This window comes from Falco punctatus (assembly GCF_963210335.1).
Source record: "Falco punctatus genome assembly, chromosome: 12".
Taxonomy (NCBI): Eukaryota; Metazoa; Chordata; class Aves; order Falconiformes; family Falconidae; genus Falco; species Falco punctatus.
Genome location: NC_137592.1, coordinates 17,659,844 through 17,681,979, shown reverse-complemented (window position 1 = coordinate 17,681,979; position 22,136 = coordinate 17,659,844). Strand labels below are relative to the sequence as shown.

At 41.5% G+C, this 22,136-nt stretch overlaps 1 protein-coding gene across 4 annotated transcripts in view; it reads left to right on the top strand.

The window, feature by feature from the left end:
• The window catches only part of TTC7A (tetratricopeptide repeat domain 7A), a 173,111-nt gene that overhangs the window by 12,908 nt on the left and 138,067 nt on the right, over window positions 1-22,136 (top strand). For 3 of the 4 annotated variants that reach the window (XM_080408291.1, XM_080408293.1, XM_080408294.1), the window contains 5 exons: window positions 4,380-4,510; window positions 6,166-6,287; window positions 13,725-13,803; window positions 17,032-17,192; window positions 17,638-17,701. In XM_080408291.1, the coding sequence (XP_080264417.1) occupies window positions 4,380-4,510; window positions 6,166-6,287; window positions 13,725-13,803; window positions 17,032-17,192; window positions 17,638-17,701 (557 nt within the window). Of the gene's footprint in view, window positions 1-1,811; window positions 1,867-4,379; window positions 4,511-6,165; window positions 6,288-13,724; window positions 13,804-17,031; window positions 17,193-17,637; window positions 17,702-22,136 lie in introns of all 4 variants that reach the window. The other variant, XM_080408292.1, reaches the window with a different exon arrangement.

The following is a 22,136-nucleotide window of genomic DNA, read 5'->3' as shown; positions in this document are numbered from 1 at the left end:
AGCTTACCTCAAGACAAATTACTTATCTTCCTGTAGCTAGAGTAAGACTATTTCAAGCACTTAGCTTAGCAGCACAGTGGCTTCTGGCCAGGATGGCCTGTCTCTGTGGCACAGGAGCATAGATGGTGTAGCCTTGCTCTGTGGACTGGGGCTGGTATTGTTTTGCCTTAAGGTGTCTTTTGCTTCAAGTTGCCATAGCTGTGTTCAACACGAGTGTAGTGCCAGGACATAACACAAGAGGTAGGTTTCATGCTCTGTGTGCTGTTGTGTTTCTTTGGTTCCTTCCTTAGATTGCCAGGTAGCTGATGCTCCTGGGCTATGGGGTTTTAGTAGCTACAGGTTAGCACTGTTGGTGAAAGCAGCCTGCTGCTGCTGACCCTGAATTCTTACACCTATGAACCCACCATTCCCCCTGTTGTGCAAATTCATCCAAATACAAGAGGCTGGAAGTCTGTAAAAAGGAAAAAAGACCCTGTGAGTGGGTTGCTATATTCCTCCTGCTCAGAAGAAGGAATGCTGCTATTTGGTCAACTAGTTTATGAACTAAATAAAAAGAAAGCCACCTTAGCCTCCTCTTCTCTGTGGCAGTTGTGCAGTCTCCGTTTGTGCACTGAGGTCTCCAGGACCAGGCTGAGTGATGCCCTGAGCTGGCCCTGCTTTGAGCAGAAATTTGGACCATGGGCCTCCAGGGATCCCTTCTAGTGTGAATTTTCGTCTCATTTATGTTGCTGAGAATCTGATACTGTGTGTCCATGTGCACATGTATGTTCCAGTTCTGGTAATAACATCACCTCAGAGCACTGGCACTACATGATATGATGTCTTTCCTTAGCAAGGACTGAGTGAGATGAAAGTGGAAATAAGCCTTCATAAAATCTCCCCTTTCAGGTTTCCGAAAATGAAAGCAGTTCATTTCAGCTCTAGGAACAAATTAGTTCAGTGACACCTCTTGCAGACCTTACAGGTTTGGGTTTTTTTTCTGACATAAATGCAGATTAGTTTTAGAAGGGGAGAAGAAGAGGCAAAGATTATAGAGAGATCAAAAGCCAGAGATGAATCTGGGAGAACTAGAGGAGGTGAATGGAAGCCTTATCTTTATGCAGGAAAGAAAAGTGGTGTTTCTATACATAGAAAGTTACTGGCTCTGAAGTGGGTAGAAAGAGTTTGTTGTTTTAAAAAGTGTAATCTGGAAGCATGTGTCTCTCTCTAAATCTTGAGCCTGGGCCATACTCTATTAGAAATCTGTGTCTTCACTATGTTAAATGTTCTTGTGGTATATATCTATGTATATATTTAAATTTGGGCACCCAATTCATATGAGAAAAATCTTAGCATAGATGAGTTATAAGTTGGCATTATCTTACCATAAGTGGTTGTGAAAAATACTGAAGTCCCTTTACCCTAGCCAGCTACCAAGAAAGCATATGGCTTTATGCTTTACTCAGAAGCTAATTCTGTCTTAGGAAGAGCTACAATTTTCCTGCACAGAAGTAGCACTTTTGTGGCTTTCTGACACTTTTTGGAAACTGAGTTGAATTTAAAATGTATGTTGTGCTGCAGATTTTTCTGTGCCTGATAACTGGGGGATGGAGATGAGTTAGTGGAATTCATGCTCTCAGAACTGGAGCATTTGTAAACAGTTTTGTCCAACTGCACTTCAAGCAAATCTGTAATTGTTGGGGCTTTGCACTGTGAGAACTGAATTGGTGGCTGCAAGAGTAGGGAACTCTTGTTATTCTTGTTCCTCACTTTATCTGTTGGATTTGCAGTCTGCTTGCTCTAATCTTCTTTTTGTTGCATTTCTGTGGTAGGGAAGAATAGACCTGTTTGGATTCTGTAGAAGATCTTATACTCTGATGACATCAGGTCAGTGCATATGGTATTAGCAAAAAGAACCATGACTAATGTCACATCATGTGGGTCATTTTTCCTTCTTGCCCTTTACAAGTAGAAAAATGTGTGCAATGTAGCATTGTGTCTGGTTTAATACACTGTATATTATTCTGTACTTACTATGGCAAGAATTCTTTTTGGAGATGTTCATTCCCCTGTCTGATCAGCCCCAGCTCTGTTTCTCTGCATGGATGGGCATGTTTATTGTCAGTACTTGGTGCTGGCAAAGGCTGCTTGCTTTCCTCCCCGACATCAATGCTTAGAGATAGTAGCTCCTTGCAGTGGGCTGAGCGTGTGTGTAAATGGCTTTTTATCAGCCTGTTCACTGTGTGACATCTCCCACGATAACCACCCCCACACAGACTGTGCTGGGATGGCTCTTGCAGTTTGATTAAATGCTGCATGTGTATGAATGTCAGTGGATTGTACTGGATTTCTTTTAGGGCCCTCAGACCCCCTTTGCACTTGAGCGGATGGTGACTCTGCAATGCTTAAAATTGATTTTCAGTTAAGGGGAACGACTAGAATTCAGAGGTGGATCAAACTGAGACAGATGTAAGGATATTTGTCGGCTGATTGTTCTAGCTTCAGCACTGGATGGTGCTGAATATTTAACTATACAGAGGGTTAATGTCCTCTTTTCCCCTTCATTACATAGCAACAGGGTTAGGAAATAGAAGATTTGAAATAATAGGAAAACAACCCATGATATAAAGCCAAAGACTTCATGGATAGAGGACAAAATCTGTTATATGTTGAGTGCTGTACAAGGTGTATGTCAGTAGAAAAGAGAGAACACAGAATGGGCATTAGTTAAAAGCAGCAAAATGATCTTTGGCCCTCTTCCCCCCACCCCCACCCCCCCACCCCCCTTGTCAGTTTGAAGTAAATCCACTCCCCCTGCTCTACTCTGGTCAGAATTCTCAAAGGTGAAAAGTACTAATGTGTGTTCCTTCAAGATACATTTCCTTGAGGGAATGTGGCATGCGCTTCTGACTTGGGAGAGGGCAGGAGGAGTGAGGAGCCACCTCCCGAGCTTGCACCAACCAATGGGTCATTTTCTCTTCTCAACCCACTGAACTAACTGCTCCTGTCTGACTCAAATGTAAGACATGAGATAGGGAAAGTCCTAGCAGAGTAACCAAGGGGACAAAACAAACACTGAACATGAGAAGTAAACAAAGCTAAGACAGCCTAGGAACCTCGGGTCCCTTCCAGCATGAGCTGGGTATTACCACCTCATTGTTCATCATGGGGAAACCTGCCTTGCCATTGCTGCCTCACAGTGGTTTGTTGTCAGACTCCTGAAATGAGCTGGGCTGTGCTGCCTGGGATTATGGGGATCCAGGAGATGGTGGCTCCTGGTACACGCAGCGGCTCTTCACATGGAGCAGAAACCTTTGCCGTATGCTGCAGCAGTCTGAATGGCTTCCTTGGAGAGGCTGTCCAGGCAGCTGAATGCTTTCTTCTTTCATCACCTCTGTGGATCTGTCAGAAACACTAGGATTTTGTGTTATATCTTATGTGTGTTTCATTGGTATTAGGGAGTGGTGTTATATATAAAATTTGTTGGGAAGCATGTGCTGAACTTTTTATGACCCGTGTCGGGCTACCGGGCATCAGTGCAGTTGTGTTTAGTGTAGAAGACCCGAGTTTCCAAGCAGCGGTGTATTGTAGAGATCCAATGTGGTATAAGAACCTACACTGATCAGAGTAAAATCAGTATGTGGCCATTTAGCCTCTCCAAATAGATTTAGAGATATAAAGGATGTCATAGTGTGGTGCCAGACAAGGACCTGATAATAAAAGGTTTTCACGTAGGGGCAGTAGCTGTGGATCTCTAATTAATATGTTTTTGGTTTTAAGTGGGTTTGGATGATGATGCAACAAAGAGTTTTAGTAGTACAAAACCCAGCGTTTTTTCCTTGGTTTTGAAAAGAGGGTTAAGAGTCTCTTGTGCCTTGCCAAGAGCTTGCTGTATGTCCATGTGCAATTTGCACGTGCTCAGATTTTCCGCCTTTGTTTTGGTATCATTTTCCAGTTGTTTTTTCCCCTCAAAACTGCTGCTTATTGAAAGCTTCACTTGGAATAGTGGATGCTTAGAAATTATCAAATCCAGTGCCAGGGTGTTTCTAAAACAGTGCTTGTGTTGAAGCACCCAAAATCTATAGCCATCTTTGGAAATACAGGCTTTTAATTTCTCTGCTTGCTCATGCCTACCAGAGGGATCATATGTCCTTTCTTCCTGAAGTGTTTGAAAGGTGCTGTAGAAGTGTGCAATGACACTGTGTGTTAGAGCAGCATGACAGAAATGCCTTGCATGTGTAGGAATTATGTTTTTCCCGTGGGTCTTTTCCTGAAAGCCACTAAAACAAGGAAGAAACCCACATGCGGAAAAACTTTCCTGTTAGCTGGTAAATGAAGGAATAACACTGCCATTCTGCTGTTGGCAGACTTCAGTTAAAGAAGGTGTTGCCATTTTGCAGGTCTGTCACTGGAGCGCTCAACCAACTCAATCGCCTCACGTGCTCGACTGTGTGAAAGGGAGGAAGAAGTCATGGCTTGTTTTGAGACTGCATGTGTCATTGCCCAGGTGTACTTGCAGGAGCTTGAAAAGGTAAGAAGAAATGTGCTCAGGGTGTTACCTGGTGGCCTGGGTAGAATTTCCAGCATTTTGACAGCAAAAATGAATGATCGAACAATGAGCATGAGAACAAGTTGGAAGGAGTGAGGGTGTCTCAGTATAAGGAGTTGCAAAACAGCAGTTTATCTGGTCTGTGCCTGTTTCCTCTGAGACTGTGGTCTGGAAACCAGTTTTGCCTGTGGTAAAGCACTGAATGCTTCAGATCTGCTCAGGCTGTATTTCAAGTTTAACACTAAAGAGGGACTACAAACTTTGTATAGCAAGCACCAACGTGAAGGAACTCAAGACATTACATATCTGTAATGTAAGTGATCTGCAGTAGTGGATATTGAGATCCTGTAACAAGCTGAAAGTAACCTTGTTGGGTTACATAGCAGTTTAATTGCTGGTGCTTCATCTCCTCCAAGTAAAACCGGAGGAACCTAGACCATTAGGAGCAAGTAACTGCTTAGTAGTGGTTGGCTAGAATGCTAAGATGAATACTGTGAGCCCTCCACTGAGCTGTAATACATGCTGCCGATGTGCAGGGCGTGTGCTTAGTAGTCTCTGTCTAACTTCGTGTAGCGAAGTTTAACAGGGCACACAATGCTCTTCCATGCCCTTCCTTTGCCACACATTATGCTTGATACCAGCAGCCCTGATGGCAATGCATATTACCTGTTTTTCTGTAACTTAATGGCCTTTGACCTTCTGACCAGACGTTTCTGCTCTTCTCTGCAGCAAGGAATGTGTCTGTTCCAGATTTTGTTTTTAAATACATTAAAACAAGAAGAAAGGAGCTTAGTACATATATAAAAATTCATTAAGAAAGCCAACTATCAAGTTATCTGGTCTGTTTCTTTGTAGGAAAAAGCTGAATGGCTTTTTTATTTAAAATTAAGTACTGTTCTTCCCTTGTGGAAGGACAAGTTCCTGCCAGTACCGGGTACTGTAAATGTTGTTACTGACAGCTTGTGCCTGCAAAGAAGGGAAAGAGTTTGAACTATAATTCGTTCGTCTTTTGGATACAGAAACGAGGATGCAGGCTTACTGATAGATACGTACTAATAGTCCATGGGCTTTCTGCAGTCCTGGATGCAAACCCCTGCTTTGGAGAGCCCACAAAGGGCAACTTTCAGCAATGAAATATGTTCGTTACCAGTAAGTAAGCAAAAGCAAGAAGGCTTTGAGAGGAGAAACAAGAGAAAGGGCAAAGAATCTTCCCTCAGGATTCCTGATAGTTTACTAAGTCTTAACAAATATTTACATTATGCTAAGCTAGGCATACATACTCAAACATTGCATTAATATTTCTGTGCAAGATGCTGGATCTATGTGGTTGGCGTAGTACTTCTGAAGACCTCAGTATTAATGTGTAGCTTTCTACTTTATTAAAGGTTGGAAAGTAATAAGGGGTGATTTTTCAAAACTCGTATGCAGAATATTTCATTGAAGTCACTGTATAGTTTAAAGTTGACTTTGAAAGTTGTTGGAGTAGCTAATCAAGGTGAGTTTTTCAAGTAGTCTGAGGAGAGGTATCTGGTGGCAGAAGCTAACATTTTATTGTTGAAGATATCTCTGGCTCATGAAGAGCTGGCTAGTTCGAACAGTTTCCTGTAATTCCAGATGATTTCTTTCCTCCCCCTCAGACCCTGAACAACACACATTCAAGGACTATCAAAGGCAGCAACGTGACTTACTCTGAGTTTGAACTTTCCTACTTCCTGGAAGCAGCTCTACAGAGTGCCTATGTGACTCATCTGAAGAAGGGGTAGGTGGATGCAGATGTTAATAAAACCAGATAATATTGCATGTTTTGGCTTGGAACAGATGAAGCCTTATGTCTTTGGATGTGTTCTGTTGTGACTTCTTTTGCTGCTGGCTCACCTCAGGCCCCCTCAGTGTCTTTCCCTCCCTCCTATTTTTTTCTCTCTGTCTCTCTTAAGAGCCCTAAGCCTAGTTTTTCCACACCCATAAGTAGCGTGGAGTAGAACAATTTTTTTTTGTCTTGAGTCAGCTCTGTTCTCTGTGAGGACAAGGGGAATTTGACCGTAGAAAGAGGGTGGAGTTTACACTGCTGTGTGCTTTTAAAATGCTCAACCAGGGGGCCTGGCTAAGAACTCAGTGAAGTCTTAAGGGTAGTTTCTTTCATTTGTTTGTTTAAGATCTTAAATATCCTGATCAATACCCCAAATCTGTGTGGTTTTACTAGAGAGAATGTGTGCAGAACAGCGCTGCTCCAGTTTTTGTGTTGCGCCTCTGAAATACAGCTCCCAGTGAACCTTGAAAGGGCAAGGCAAGTTGGTGTCTGCAAGCCTACAGTGAGTTTCACCTGAAAAAAAACCTTCTCATGAACAATAAAAAAGGCATTGCAAATACCGACTTCCAAAGGCCATTGGTGAGGGCACACTGTTCCCTAAACCAGGCCATGTCTTCAAAACATGATCAACTCTTAACTGATGGAGAGATTGCTATTTAGGAAAAGTGTCTATTCAACATATATAAACAGTACTTGCAAGAATCCATCTTTTCCTAGTCCTGTTCTTGCATCATATTATCCCATTTGTTCTCAAGGACTTGTAAACTGAATTTCTCACAGCTCAGTGTAATACGTCTGGTCAAAGTTCTATAAACTTTTTTTAAGCAAACCATCATTGGAAGTATTTTATTTGGTTGGGTTTTACCTTCATCTCCAGTCAAAGATACTTTCTGTCATATTCTTCACTCTTCCTTTTCCTGACAAGTAAAATGGAGAAGAAAACGAAAAGTGAGGGGAGATTTGAAAGGAAGAAAACTGGGGCGGGGGGAGAATCCTAGCAAAAAATCAGTTTAAATTTTTCTGTAGAAAATTGATACCATTTTTTGATCCTGTTGGAGGAGAAGTTGCTTCTTGTTAAGGGACTTTTTTCTAGTTTTTTATTCCCTAAGTATGACTTTAAATGCAACTGTGATTAGCCTCTGTTCCCCATTCTTTCATTAAAAACCTGCATGTACAGTGAACCATACTTGTAAGCCTATCCATGAGAGGTGCTTTCAAGAAAGCCTTGCTTAACCCAAAAGTTTACAAATACACAAAGCCCAAATGTTGTAAAGTGACCCCTTTAGTCAGGCGAGTACAAGTTTATGTGTAAGGAGAGTATGGACTTAGACTGATACTACACCTTATATACCTGAGCAGTAAGGGACAAGTATGTGGTTTTCTGGGGTGAGTTGGTGTTGACCAGCTGTGGCACGAGCGTGTGCTTTCCTACCCTTTCGCCTTTCTCATGGTGAGCAAAAAGCTCAGGTCTTGCCAGTAAGCTCATTTAACTATGTGATAAAATAAAATGTCATTTAGAACATATGGCACTGATGTCCTCTAGGCACCTTTTGAATATCAAACTCATGTTCGTTTTATTCAGCGACATTTTAATTCAGTCTTCATCAGTTCAATATATCCAGTGGGTTGTTTTAGCTGTTACTGTGGGCCCTGCTTGCTCCCTTCCCATGTTAGTTTATTGACAGCCTTTAAAAGAAAAAATCCAAAACAGACCCCCCCACACACCACAAAATCCAGTAAACAAACTCCACAAAAAACCCTACGGGAAAACAATTTAGAATTAAAATACATGTGTGAATTAAGCAGCGCTTTGTTGCAGCAATTCGGCTTATAATCAATCAGCTGCAAAATGTTCTCTGTAGCTGTCTCCTGATAAAGGAGCATCTGGTTGGTGTGATGGAGCTCCCGTGGCTGGGATGGGAGTGGAGCCCCAAGGGCTCGCCTCGCCTGCTCCGGTGCGAGTGACAGACAGCAGCCGGGGGAACGCGAAGGTCCGGTGGGGCAGGAGGGAGCCGGGTGGGACTTTGCGGCGTGTCTCTGCCCCCCCGCTGGCGGTCATGTGCGGTGTCTGCCACGAGAGGGCGTCAGCGGCATTGGGATGTGTTAAGGAAAGAGGCGGGAAGTGGGAAGAAGCTTTTTGGGATGCTTCATGTGTATAATAAATTTCTCCACCCAATATTGATCAGCTCAAAGAAATGCTTTTGTTCTCCTTATTGCTTCCAGCATGTCCAGGTAGGAAATAAGCCTTGGATGATGAATGCTTAAGCTGGCAGGGGGGTAGGTCCTGTCAGGTGGATTGTCCTTCCCCAGAGGTATGTGTACAAAAGAAAGAGTGAGTACTTTATTCTTGTCTCGCCAGGCGGAAGAGCTGAGAGATATGAGTGGTGTTGTGCTTTTGTTCCTGCCGGCAGGAACAGGCATGCATCTCTTGGAGCATTCTTGGGGATGTCCTTTTCTCTTGCAGTGTGCAGCAGAAAGAAGGCACCAGTACAAAACAAAGGTCCAGTCTCCCTTTGAGATATTGAGCCGCCAGCTGGAAGGACCAGCAAGTCTTGCAGCTGTGGAAGTCCCAGATGCTTTTAATAAGATGTTTACTTAAAAATATTGTGTTGCTGAAGACATGTTGCCTGCAGTTGTTTGCTCTGCTGCATCCCAGGAAAGCTTTCTTTTATTCTTCCAGTGAGCAGTGTTGATGCTGTGCATGCAGGATATAGGCAGGCAGATGCTGTCATGCTGTAGGAGGCAGTCACTTGTCTTTTACGTCAGCATCTGCACTGGGTTTTGGGTTTTGTTGTGGATTTTTTTTGATGTGGATATGTGAAGATTGGGCTCATTTCTTACTGCCTTTCTTTTCAGAGTTTTGGATAGGTGTTACTACTTTATACTATTACGGATGGGGGCTTTGATCAAGATGTTCTTAGTGTTTTCCTAGGGTAAACAGGCTTGACCTGTGTGAAGTAATGGTTATATGTATGCTGCTCTCTTAATGGCACTTGAAGTATGTGTGGAGTTTCACAGGCAAGACAAAGTCAGAGGTTTCTAGAGGATGTGGCTGGTTTTGGAAGCTCCAGATGGGACGCATTTGAAGAAAATTAATTTCTGAAAAATAAATAGTAAGCATTTATTAGAAATTGGATTTCCTTATGGTCCCTCCAGTTAGGACCTATATTACTTTGGAAAACCCTGATGAAAATAAAAGGAGGGAAAGCTTACAACATTTTTTCTCTTCTCTTCTCCTGTCAGTTTTCTAGAGTGCTCAGTCCCTTTTTGAAATTTCGTAGGCTTCTGTTGCAAGGGCGATTTGAAAGAGTAACTTCATGTATGTGTTGTTTTACAGTAGAATCTAATGTCCTGCCTCCCTTTGTACAGTCTCTGCCAGACTGTTTGTGTTTTCTGAGGAATTTATGTAGGCTTGCTTGTCATTTATCTCCTCTTCAGTCCTCCCAGTCTAGCACCTTATCCAGGACACTGCAGCTGGTAATTTGGGATTGAGTCTTATTGCCTGCTGGATGGATCTAGATAAGTGCTAATCTTTTGTTTTGTATTATCGTTGTTTGGTGGGGTTTCTTTGAGCACCCCACTTCTGTTAGACCGGCTGCTATTAAGGAAATGATGTGCTTTGTTGGAGTTACTTGTCTTGTGTCTTCATTCATAGGAATCTGAGAAACTGATGCTTACTTCTTCAGGTGCATTTTGGCCTGTGCATGAACAGCTGTTTAAGGAGAGACTGGATTTTTAGAAATCTGGACAAGACACAAAGATGCAAAAGGAGCTGGACAGTGGCAGTGGTGTTGCTGCTATTTGTGTGTTCTGGATACCGCTCTCCCCTGGAGAGGTGGCTCTGCAAACTTCCATGTGGACATCTCAAGATGGTCTCTCCCATCTGTTAGTGGCTAATGGTTTTAACAGTTAATGAGTGTGGATAAAAACATGATCTTCTGGTGCCCGTGTTGTTCAGGGACTCTCTTTGCAGACGGTCCACTCTAGTTCATTACTAATATTTTTCCCAGCAATTTGCATAGAAAACAGTGTATTTATTTTCTTGTATCTTGAAATTTTGTGCAGTGTTAACCAAACAATATGACATAAATGTGATACAACTGCTTTGATTCATGGATGGTAATTAATTACCCTGTATTAATAGGGTACTTGTACAAACAAAGTGTACTTTGGTGCCAAGCTGGACTGACTGGACAAGGTGCTTTTTAAAGTCACAGTTTGTGCTTGTGGTTTTCTGTGCTCATCATTATTAGATTAGCTATAATTGAGTCCTAAACCACATTTCATCATGTTCTTTTTTTAAATGCCTCTCTTGTCATTTTTGTGGCTAAAACTGAAGCAGTTACTGAGCATGTGCTTTTCCCTTCCTATTCTTCCTCTTTTTTTTTTTTTTTTTTTTTTTTTTTTTTTTTTTTTCTGGCACCTTAGCAGCGCAATAGGGGCCTATGGACTCTTCCAACTCATTTAATTTCCATGGTCTGATGTTCACTTATGATGCTGTGGCTTCAGGCAGCAGTACCTGGATTTCCAGATAGTCTTCTGTCCAAATCCTGCAGAGGCTCAAGATGGCTTAGTTTCTGATACAGACAAAATCAAATGGATTCTCCACGGATTGCTAGAGGCTTTATGTTTGCATCCTTATCAGCTCATGTACATACATGTAGTTGTGTTCAAACACATGTTCTTCTTTTTTTTTATTTTCTTCAGGTCCTAATTTAAAAAAAAACCTCAAGTGCGCATTTAGTATGTGAAGGACATCTATTAATGGAACAGTAAGTTCCTTACCATTATGAGTAGAGCAATTCATATGCTTAAAATGAAATGTGTGCTCAGATGGCCTCCTGGCTTGGAGCAGTAGAGTAGAAAGACTTCTGTAGTGAGGTATGTTTGCAGACTGCTGGCAGGTGTCCTCAGTCTCCTGTCATGGCTCAATAATGTTCAATAAAGCTCAAAATGTAAAAGCTGCCAAACAAAATTCTCAGTCCTGTAGAACTGGTATTGTTGTCAGATGCTTTGCACATCTCAGAGTTGAGAGCTCAGAGCAGGAGCCGGTGCTCTCTGAGAGAGCTTGATCACACAAGCACCTGTCTGGAGTGTGGCGAGTGCTGGGTGCTCCTCTTGTGCTTCTACCTTGTGTTGAAGGTACTCATAGAGATCTGTCATGCAGTTCATGGTTTCAACCCTGACTGCTTGCAGATGGGCAGCAATTTGCCATTTGTTCTTTCATTCTCTTCAATGTGTAAGTATTCCTTCCTTTTCCTCTACCCTTCCTCCCCACAGAGCAAGGTGTTCATGCCATGAAGCTTAACTTGGTTTATGGCCTTGTCTAAAAAGTGGAACTGAAATGGTGCTCCCGTTCTCTGGGAACAAAACTGTCTCTTTAGTGTGTTCTCTTGGGTTTCTGTCTCTTAAGTATGCACCAAATGTGGAATTAATTGACTTTGCAAGTGGTCACTAATCTTTCTGATGCTCGTTAGAGGAATTCATTGGTACCTTATTAAGACAAATACCATTATCCTAACAAGAAATCTAAACATAGGGATTTCTTAAAATATTGTATAACTGTTATATGCCACAACTCCTCTGTTCAGCCTTTTAGGGAGCCCAAGGAAGAGGAAGCACAGGAAACTCCAGTAGTTTTCAGTAACTGAGGAGTGCAGCTGGGCAGGTGCATTTTGTTTAGATGGAGGAATTTCTTGATTTTGACTTTCTGATAATACATAGCATGTGAACTATCCTGTTCACAGGATTTCGTGTGACTACTCATGTACATAAATATCAACGTGTGCTTTATTGCTTTCCTCAGTTTAAGGTCCAGAGCTGCATCTTTGTGGGTATATTCTTTCCTAGACGCACAGAAAAGCACCTGGTGTGTTGGCCCTGTAACTGGAGAGCTTGCTGAAGCATTAGAGTCCAGCTTAAAAAAAACTTACTTCCCTTGATAAATTCAAAGCACGTCTTTTGTGTAAGAGAGAAAGTGGCAGGGAAAAAAGACAGCCAGCCTCTGACTTTCTCTGCAGGGGCAAGTCTCCAGTGTTTTTGCTCTTGACTTACATCGTTGCTTGCCAGTAGATTGCCCACAATTAGGTAATCTACAGGTTACCTGAAGGTTTAAAATGTTGGGATGAATATTGATTGGTAGTAGGACCACAGGCATTTTGCATTCTGTGACTTGCTGACCATAAGCTTTAGGGCAGCATTTTATGTAGCTGATATTTATGGTAAACATGATCAAGTTTTATCCTTCCCAGCATGCACTACCCCCCCCACCCCCAATTATTATTTTTTAAAAATTATTTCTTCAAATGTTTGCCATTGATTCTGGAGTGTAAGAAGGTTTGCGGCGCATGAAGGTGAGTACAAGCGCAGTCTGTACTGCTTATCTGCAACATTTAATCAGATTGACAGAAAAGGTTGTTATGTTTTGTGGTGCTTTTTTTTTTTTAATGAAGTCTAGGTTTTGTCTGCACAGAAAATTCTCCTGGAATAGGCTGAAGTGACAGTTAATGTACCAGTACAACTGCTTATCTGGTTGCCTTTATTTCAGTACAGCATTGCTCCTTTACTGTTAGCTTGTATTTCTTTAGGTAGCTTCCACCCTGCAATGAAAATGAGCTAAACAATTTTGTAGTTACTGTAGTGGTAGAATCATGTCCTTAACCTTGAAGAGCTTATAGGCTGCAAGTGTGTTAACTAGTATGTCCAATGTTTAATCTTTCCTCTCTGCATCTGTCTTAGTGCTCAGACACGTGATTAAGATACCATTTGGCAATTAGTCTGCTTTGTTCATGGTGTATGCAAAATAAAGTGATTTCCCGCCCCCTCCCCCCCCCCCAAGTCTAACCGCCTTTTAGTGCAGGTTAAGCCGTGCTTGCAGACAGTTACTACAACTTAGCCACCTGATAATAAACTGTTTAAACCACTGTAATTTCATCATGTGTCTGGACCATCAGACACAAGGCGTTTAAGCACCACCTAAAAGCAGCCATCATTTAAAAGCATCACGTAGGCTTAATATAATTCAAACAAGCACAATCTGTGTGTACGAAGAGGAGATGTGGATGCTCTTGAGAAGAAGCATCTGCTTTATAAAGATGAGCTATGAAAGGCTTCCAAATGTCCCCTCTGTTAGTCAAATGTGAATGTGATCTTCTCTTAGGAAGCCATCTGGAGTAGGCATGCTACAGTCGCTGCCTCACTCAGTGCCATTGTCCTGTCTGTGCCTCGGAGTGACTTGTCTTGCTACTGCACACTCGCTATTAGTGATTGTTTCATGGGTTTGTTTGAATGTCAGATTTGTTGCCAAGCTTTGGCACATCATAAAAATATATTTTGTCTCTGATGTTTTTCAGGTTTTTAATGTGGTTTTTTTTCCTGCCTTCCCCACAGAAATATCGTGAAAGGAATGAGGAGTCTGCGAGAAATACTACGGACTGTGGAAACAAAAGCCACTCAGACCTTCAAAATGGTAAGAGGAATGGGAGATGGGTAGGTGGGGTAATCTGCTATGCAGGAATTCTATGTTTATTGACCAATGCAGTAGGACAAAAATGTATTTGTCCTCACCTGATTGATTGCTGCATTTTTTATTTTTTTTTTCCTTTTTTTGGAAGTGATGTGTCAAGTGATGCACTTAATTCAGACTGACCTGCCCAACTGAAACCTCCAAGCCTTCAGACCTCGACATGTGGATTGCTTTTGATTTCTTTCTTTCTTTCTTTTTTTTTTTTTTTTTTTTTAGTGCATTTTCTAGCCCTGGTAGAAATAGGGACGTATTTAGCTTAACGGTGATGCTCTCAGGTGGTAATGTCTTGTTTTCTTTCTCACTGTTCATTGTATGCATGCACACCTTTTGCATGTGCGTGTAGAAGCATTAAGTACTTCTGGGTTTTGCAACAAGCAGTGCTTTTTTAGACTCACTTCAGTGGTGTTCCTGTAAAACTCCCTTCGGGACAGTACAGAGTGATTTTAAACTTTGTTTTTATTTCTTTTGTTGGTATCCTACATCCTGTTATCCTGAGAGCCTCTGGTAAAGAAAGCATGGAGAAAGTTATTTATGTGCCTGTTCAACAACTTAGACCTTTAACTGGTTCTTCCCTGTGTCCCCTTTAAGAGATCTTATCCTGAGGTTGCTCAGGAGGTGATGAGGTCAACAGCATGGAGAATAGCAGTCTTGAAAACATGAATGAAACCTCTGCAGCCTAAAAGCATTGATGTTGATATGACTAAACTTGTTTTGTGCTTGATTCAGCTTTGTGTTTTGTGTAATTCTAGAGAAGTTCAGCAAGGGAGGTGGGCATGGGTTTGCATAGCATTTTGGATATGAAGAGTGCCAGGTTCCAATGGATGGACTGTATGACTAGCTCACGTGCAAATGCAGAGCTAAAATGAAAATGCGAGCAGAAAGTGTATCCTGGGTGCTTTTTTTGCCTAGATTCCTCACTTATGTGTAGTCTGGAACTTTTGTTCTGTATATTAATCTTCTTGTTGCCTTGTATGTTGAATTGAGAATACAGATGCATATGGAAGTGTGTGCAGGGGATTATAAGATGTGACTTAAATAACTGTGACACTCAAATGGTTGCATCCTTTTCCAGATTGAGATCAGGGTTCAGGGTTTTTTTCTTGCTTGCCTGTTTTATTATTTTGCTGAAATCAGTCTAACCATCTGCTGTTCCTATACCATGACAGAACATGGCACTCATGGTCCTGTCCCTGTGCAACTGGGGAGAGCTGTACAACCCCTGGAGGATTTATCCCTAAGGGGAAATCTGAAGGTGTTAATCCAATAGTTTTTCCTGGGATTTCTATTTTACTGGAAGTTGCATGTGCGTTTTCTTGTTTTTAGAGAGCTGTCAAGAGGGCAAAGGGAGGAACGTGCTTAATTAAACAAGTTTTTCAAGCATGAAAGTGAAATACATGTTGGGTTTTTTTCCTAATTTGTGGGATCACAGTGTTCTTCAAGCATAATGATGCTTTTTTTTTAGCCAAAGGCAGTAATAACATAAATCAAAGTCTTGGCCTGTTCTGGTTTGTTTGGTCTTACTCAAAACAAGAGTGAAGCTAATTCACACAGCTACTGTACTGTATGTTAAAATCAAAGACATTAGAAGTATTTGGTGCTTGCCTTTTGAAAGGCTTATCACAAACTGTACTCCTACTTCTGTGTGAACCAGTAGAGGTCTTTCTGTTGCTGGCATAATGTTTTCCCCTCCCCCCTAAGACTGTAGGAAAATATATAGGAGAGTTGGCTCCTCAGGGTAAAACTGACTAAATAATGACACACTGAGACGATAAAATAATACTGGCTAATGTTGCAGGGCCCCAGGCCATTTTGCTCATGGTTATTGCTATAAAAAGCATAGAAAAGCCTAGTTAGAAAAAGAAGGCTCTCTGTAACTTGTCAGTAGGAGTGCATGGAAGGTCTTTGGGTTTTCACGGAGTGTTATGTGGCAGTATTTCTCTGAGACACCATCCTGCATTCAAATCACTTTGCTGTTTGCTAGGTACATCTATGAAACCTCCCTTTCTGTTTAAGAAACAGCGCACACTACTGTGGCTGCATTTTAGACTAATTCAGTGAATTTGTATGTGGTGAGGTAGATGAAAATAAAGTTCCTGTTACCAGAGTCAGAAAAATAACTTTTTTTTTGATGCAAGGTTCTTTAACCTCAGTGTGATTTATTTGGTCCTACAGATGTCGTACCTTAAGTGGAATAATGCTTCAGTTTATCAATCATACCTCTCCTGGTATTTAAAAGAACATTAGTCTTGGTGGCCTTGTAACACATCTGAAGGTGTAAATTACATGTAAAAACCCCATACACAATAGTAATTTCCAGAATGTCCAGTCAAGTTCCAGAATAATATTTACAAGTAATAGGACAGAAGGGCTGAAGTTTCAGCCTGCCTCTGTTCTGTGCAGTATTTACTTCACAGCTTACAATGCTGTGCTGCTTAGAATTCATGGAAGATACCACCCAGTTTGATATCTCCATGCTTGTTTGCATGTTTGTCTATTTACAGTGCAAAAAATTAGAGATTTGGTGGGTGGGTAACAAGGACAAATGCCAAAGATAGTTTTGCACCGGCAAGTTAACTTGCTTCCTTTTGGGCCCAGCTTGCCAGCTATGCTTATGAACCAGAAAGCAAATATTTAAGGATCCTCAGCCACTCAGTGGTCAAAAAAGTGCATGTGATGTGGCTGTCTCAACACAAAGTTCCTAACCCATTTCTCTCCTCCCTCCATTATTGCAACAAAAAGAGAAGCAGTACCCAGATGAAGCTGTAAAATGCTGCAGGAAGAGCGGTATAAACAGATACCGGGTTGATCTTTTAAACCTAATACAAAAGTAGCTCTGGACTGAGACTTGCATACAAGATTCTGAGGCTGACAATGTTGTGAAGTGACATTATACTCCAACTGTGAGATTGTCTCAGCAGTCCATGTGGCCATTGGTTACCTTCATTCACCAAAACGCCCCTTGCTGTCAGGCCTTGTTGATACTTTTTTCCTACAGCATTGCAAAAAGATATGTAAGTGCAGAAGGCTGGCCTTCTCAGAAGAGGGAAGAAACTGCCACTGCTGTAGACTTTTTAGCAGCTTTTTAGGTGGAACGTGGGGAGGGGTGAATTTTTTGTGTTGGAGAAGGCTTAACTGATAATTTTTTTTTCCGTACTGTTCACTGATCTCTAGACTGCAGCCAAACAGCTAGCCCAAGTACTTCTCCATTCCCTCAGTGAAGACTGTTACTGGAGCCCTTTATCTGATCCGCTTCCTGAGTTCATGAACAAGGAAGATCAGTCTTACATTAGCAATCTTCTTTGTCGGAGGCCTGAGCTGTACACAGAAGAGAAGTAAGCATTCTTTTTTTATTTTAGTTTACTGGCAGGAGGAAGGAGAGTGTTTGAATACTCTTCAGTACTGCTAATTGTGTCACTGATTCATGTCATGGTTTTGTGTGTTCTTGTGTTTAACTTCCCATCAAAAGCCCCGCTGGAAAAATAAAACATTAAACCTAGAGTGCTTGATTTTTTAATTTTTTTTTTTCCCAGGAAGGAGGAAAATCCAGTCAAATAGCTGTCTTTGCTATGAAATGGGAATAATCTATTTATGGTTCAGTATAGCTCATCTAGGATATATTGCAGAGCTTTTAATTGTGTGAACCCGCAAAAGAAGGTATTGCCTGGCAAATGAATTATGCATGACATGTTTCAAGTTACTGCTCCTCTTGTGAAATGAGAAAGAGGCTGACAGGATAACTCTTGACCTTCCTCAGAAAAATGTGTTCTGTCTTTTCAGTGCATACTGCCCTCAAGACAACGTAGAAGAGGCTCTTCTTCTCCTCTTAATCAGTGAATCCATGGTAAGCCAAAAATGAGTTTGTATGACTAATAGCACAAAGGAATAGCTAGTGTTTCCATGTCAAGTCTTTTGGTTGGTTTTGTTTACAGAGTCTTCCCTAGATAAACAGAAGCAAGGATTTGACCACTGAACAGGGAATGCTATTTATTTCTTTGTTAGTGACATCACTTTTATTAAATGGAATGTTAGCGAGGGGGTTTGGGAATTGTCAAGAACAGTAAGCGACTGCATTCACCATAGCTGTATGCAGGTTCTGACATTGAGATACATTGTCTGTAGACAGATGTTTCCATTCAAAACATCTGTGTGGATTTATGGATCAAGAATGAGAGGCAGGGAGCCTTGCCTAAAGCCAGGCATGAGGGTGGTACTCGCTGTTTGGCATTTTCAGGGTACAACGTCCTGCTTATATTCCTTAGTCTGCAGGGATAATATTTTAGCTGTGGCAGTCCTGAATGATCTTTGGCAGTTTGTGAATTCTGATGATACAAGGAGTTTTGTCACATGCAGAAACACCCATAATGAACTGCAGTGAAATAATTAGATTTCTTCTATTTATAACATCAGTTGCTTTAAAAAAATCCCTTTAAGAGGAAGGGAAAAAGGTGGAGAAAAACAACTGCATGGAAAACTGCATGGTAACCCGTGATCGTTTTCATGTTCTGAGATGATGCAAACATTCAGAAAATGTGTAAGGAATATTTTCTGAAAATGTAAGAAAAGTTACTTTCCTTTAAATACTGGGTGGTCACTTGTAGCTCAAAGGTGAGACTTGAAAACCTTGGAGCATCAATGACCCTCTTGGGAATTTTCAAACGGTTTTCAGACAAGTTGAAAAGAAGTACTGTGGAAATTTTGGTTTTTGTCATCTGATTCTTCTGGCTCAAGTCCTTCCTCTTTCCTGCAAACTTCTTCAGAACATGGCATTTTAATACTGTTTGCTTTCAGAATTTGGGGGAAGTATGAAGAAGCAGAACCACCCCAAAATATTAAATTGCCTTAAAAATCACGTACATCAGAGTGTTACTTTGTGGTTTCCAGTGCTTTCTAGATTAAGCCTCTACAGTACATCTGCTTTGTGTTTCCAAGGGCTTTGCTGCAGTTAAAGGGCTTTTCATAATCAGAAGTGGAGACTCCAGGAGCAAGGGTTTGTAGAATACCACATGTGCTTCTATTAAAATCAGGAGAATTTGTGTCAGCATGGCTTGTCAGGGCTGATGCAAGTGGGAGGAGGACCAGGGGTCTGCAGCCCCAGCGACAGTACTGGCTGCTTCAGTTTTCTGGGACAGAGCTTGTAGTCGGAAAGGCCTTGTGGGGCCTTGAACTCTGTAATCTTGTTTTGCTGAGGGGAATGAAAGTTATCCCTGTTTTATCCAATAGTGTATAAAATGGTTAAATAGTCCCATAAGTTATGGATGAAGCAGTCTGAAAATACTGTTGATAGGAACTGGACTGCTGTGCTGACTTCAAGGTTAAATAAGTAAGCTTGTGTTTGCTTAAGTGCTGTCTTCTATATATGGGAACTTTCTGGAGGTAGGTGCAAGGCATTTTGATCTGCTGCTTATAAAGCACTTAAATAATCAAAGACCCTGTAGCCAAGTACTGCAGGAACCATAGTTGTCTCTGATTTTTGGGAAATGGAACATCTGAGCCTTCCTGTTGCATTAGCAATAGGCTTGCCATGAGTGTATTGTTTTAAGAAAAGTACAGGACAAGTGTATGTAGAAATACATCTGTGTATAGAAATAACACTTAGGAACCACAGGAATGTGCTTCCTAAACGAAGGAGCAGAGGGAGCAACCTGATTCTTACATATGTTTGCAATCCATAAATATTTTCCTGTGGTTTTACTATTATGGTACTAAGAAGGGGAAGTTTTATTTAATTAGTTATATGAGACATCTTTGGTGTCAGCTAGTGAGTTTCTCATGTAGAGGTTTGTTTGTTTGAAACTTTTTGGTTTATTTTTTAAAACTTGCTGAAGCTTATGGAAAATGAGTTAACAAGAAGCAGATTTCCAGTTGAGGTCTCCCTAATGATGTTAACAATTGAATAAAACTTATTTCCTTCCTGGAGAGAGCGTTAATGGCAAGTGATAAAGTTTGAGGCAAGTAAGCAACATAGTAGATGTTCCTAGATTGTGGCTGGATTAGGCGTTCTTTCAGTATTTGCATTTACGAACCCCTTAAAACAGAAGTGTACAATTAGGTTGGCTTGCTGGGAGCTCTCCAGCTTCTCTGACACATTGATTGCTCTGTCACAGCAAAATTCACCAGAAAGGTACTTTTCCTGTCTGATTTTTAAAAAGACAGACGAGCAACCATGCCATTATAACTCTTTTGCAGGACAGTAAAGCCAAACAGCTGCTCCACATGCCTGTTCCTGAATTTTGACACTCCAAAATGGGCTCAAGGGGAACAGAATTGGAGGGAGGGAGGTCAGAAGATTTGTCAGCATGTGGAGGAGACACAGAGAAAAGATGGACTGGGGAGGAACATAAATCATCAGAGAACCTCAAAGTAAATATGTGATAAATTTGATGAAAAGGAGACATGGTAGCTTTTTCAAGAAGTACACATCTGGAACACCTTTCCCCTGCACCAAGCCGTACAGAGAGGGAGTAGACTAGTGCTAGGTAGTTTGCTGCTGAAATTTTTCTGTCTTGCCTTCCTAAAGTGAGGCTAACATCTACTTCTCCAGGTTCTGTGTGACTCCCCATAAGATGTTAACAGGGGTTATGAGAACTGTTCCTGTAAGGGGGAAAAGGAGAAAAGAAATCGCTTCTAAGGTGTTGTGAGCCAGACCCTACAGTCCAGCAAGCCTTCTCTGGCTCTGGTGGTGTTGGGTTCTGGTTTGCGATGCTGCCCCAGCTTTTCTTCATATCCCTTTACCTTGCATTGGAAGGGAGCCACTCTGCATGTTCTAGTGGGATGAAGTATCTTCTAAAGGGGTAATTAAGGGTTCCTTCAGTGTTTCACTCACTCTGTCTCAGAGCCTAAGTACGTGAAAGTTTTTCAGATGGCCAAATAATATGGTAGCCTCTTTCATACTTTCGAGATGCTTCTGTGGGTATGTTAACACTTACAGTTAAACCTTGGTGCCCATTTCCTCCTGGCGCTCTCCTGAGTTGCCTCTTGTGTTCATTCTGTCCCATTGAAAATGGGAACCAATTTTCATAATCTAAGGCATCTCAGCAAACAATGACAAGCATCCCAGTTGTTGAGTTTGGCAAGTGTTCCTCCTGCATACCAACTGCTATTTAGTCATGGTAGTTGGCTGTGGAGTTCTCATGAAGGAATCTAGTGAAACAAATCAGGCAGCCTGAAGATTACCACAGTTAGGGCTGTCTTTAGCAGGGCTTGTAGCCTCCTGGCTGAATTCTCGTTCTTTATGCATAGCCTGAGTTATGGTATGGATGGGCTGTGTTTGTGAGGGGGAATGCTCTTCTTCATACTAAGGAGAATGCCAGCTGGTGACAGCCTTTACAAGATCAGGCTGTGGTAGAATGATGTGTTCCTATCACATGTTGGAAAAAATGGACTTGCCTATTTTTAACCTGCTAGTTCTCTTAGTGAATTTAACCCATCAAAACCAGTGACACTGTGTGTGTGGGGAGAACTGAGGACATATTGTGACCTGCTGCAGTGTGGTTTCTCTGCATTGTGCTGCCAGTGGGAACGGCGCTGGTTCTGCCATCAGGGACTCTGGTACTTTGTGCTTCAGGACATAGGCAGGGGAGGTTTGGCAGGACTAACCCTTAGCTGCAGTTTTGTTTATTTTAATAGCCATTCTCAGGAGTATTCTGAGCTGACTGCACTGTCCCTTAAAATTAGCCAGAAGTTTCTTAGAGCCAGGAACGGAACACTTTCTGTTACTTTTTGTGTTTACTTTTGAGGTGGTTAAAAAAGAAAAAGTTCTTTGTTTGCCCTTAGAAACCTTCTTTTCTTGAATCTGAGGTCCAACATACTGTCTAAAATTCAGTCTGGGATTCTGGCTGATGCAGTCCACCAAACATACCAGGTAACATGGATTTTTTTTTTTTGGCTCTGTGTTCACATCACTCATACTGGAAATGAAGCTCCTTGTATCCAAAACTAATAAATTCTGTGCCTGTGTAACAAAGATTAGAAATGTCATCCTCATCTTATCTCTGATTTGAATCCCTAAAGGATATTTGACCTTGGAGAGCCTGAGAGCACAGAACAGATGGTGAGGGGGAAAGTAAGATACTGGGACTTGTCCGGTTCTTTTTACTGGTGAGAGCGAACTCGTGGCTGTAAGCATGCCTGTAATGGAATAAGATTAGACCCATGTATTTTTAAGCACAGTAATTAAAATCTGTTAGTTCTGCAGTTCCTAGCTTTATAAAATAATACTGTCCAACAAATGGGTTGGCAAAGGAGAAGAATCTCTTGTTGCTTTTGTAGGGTTTTGT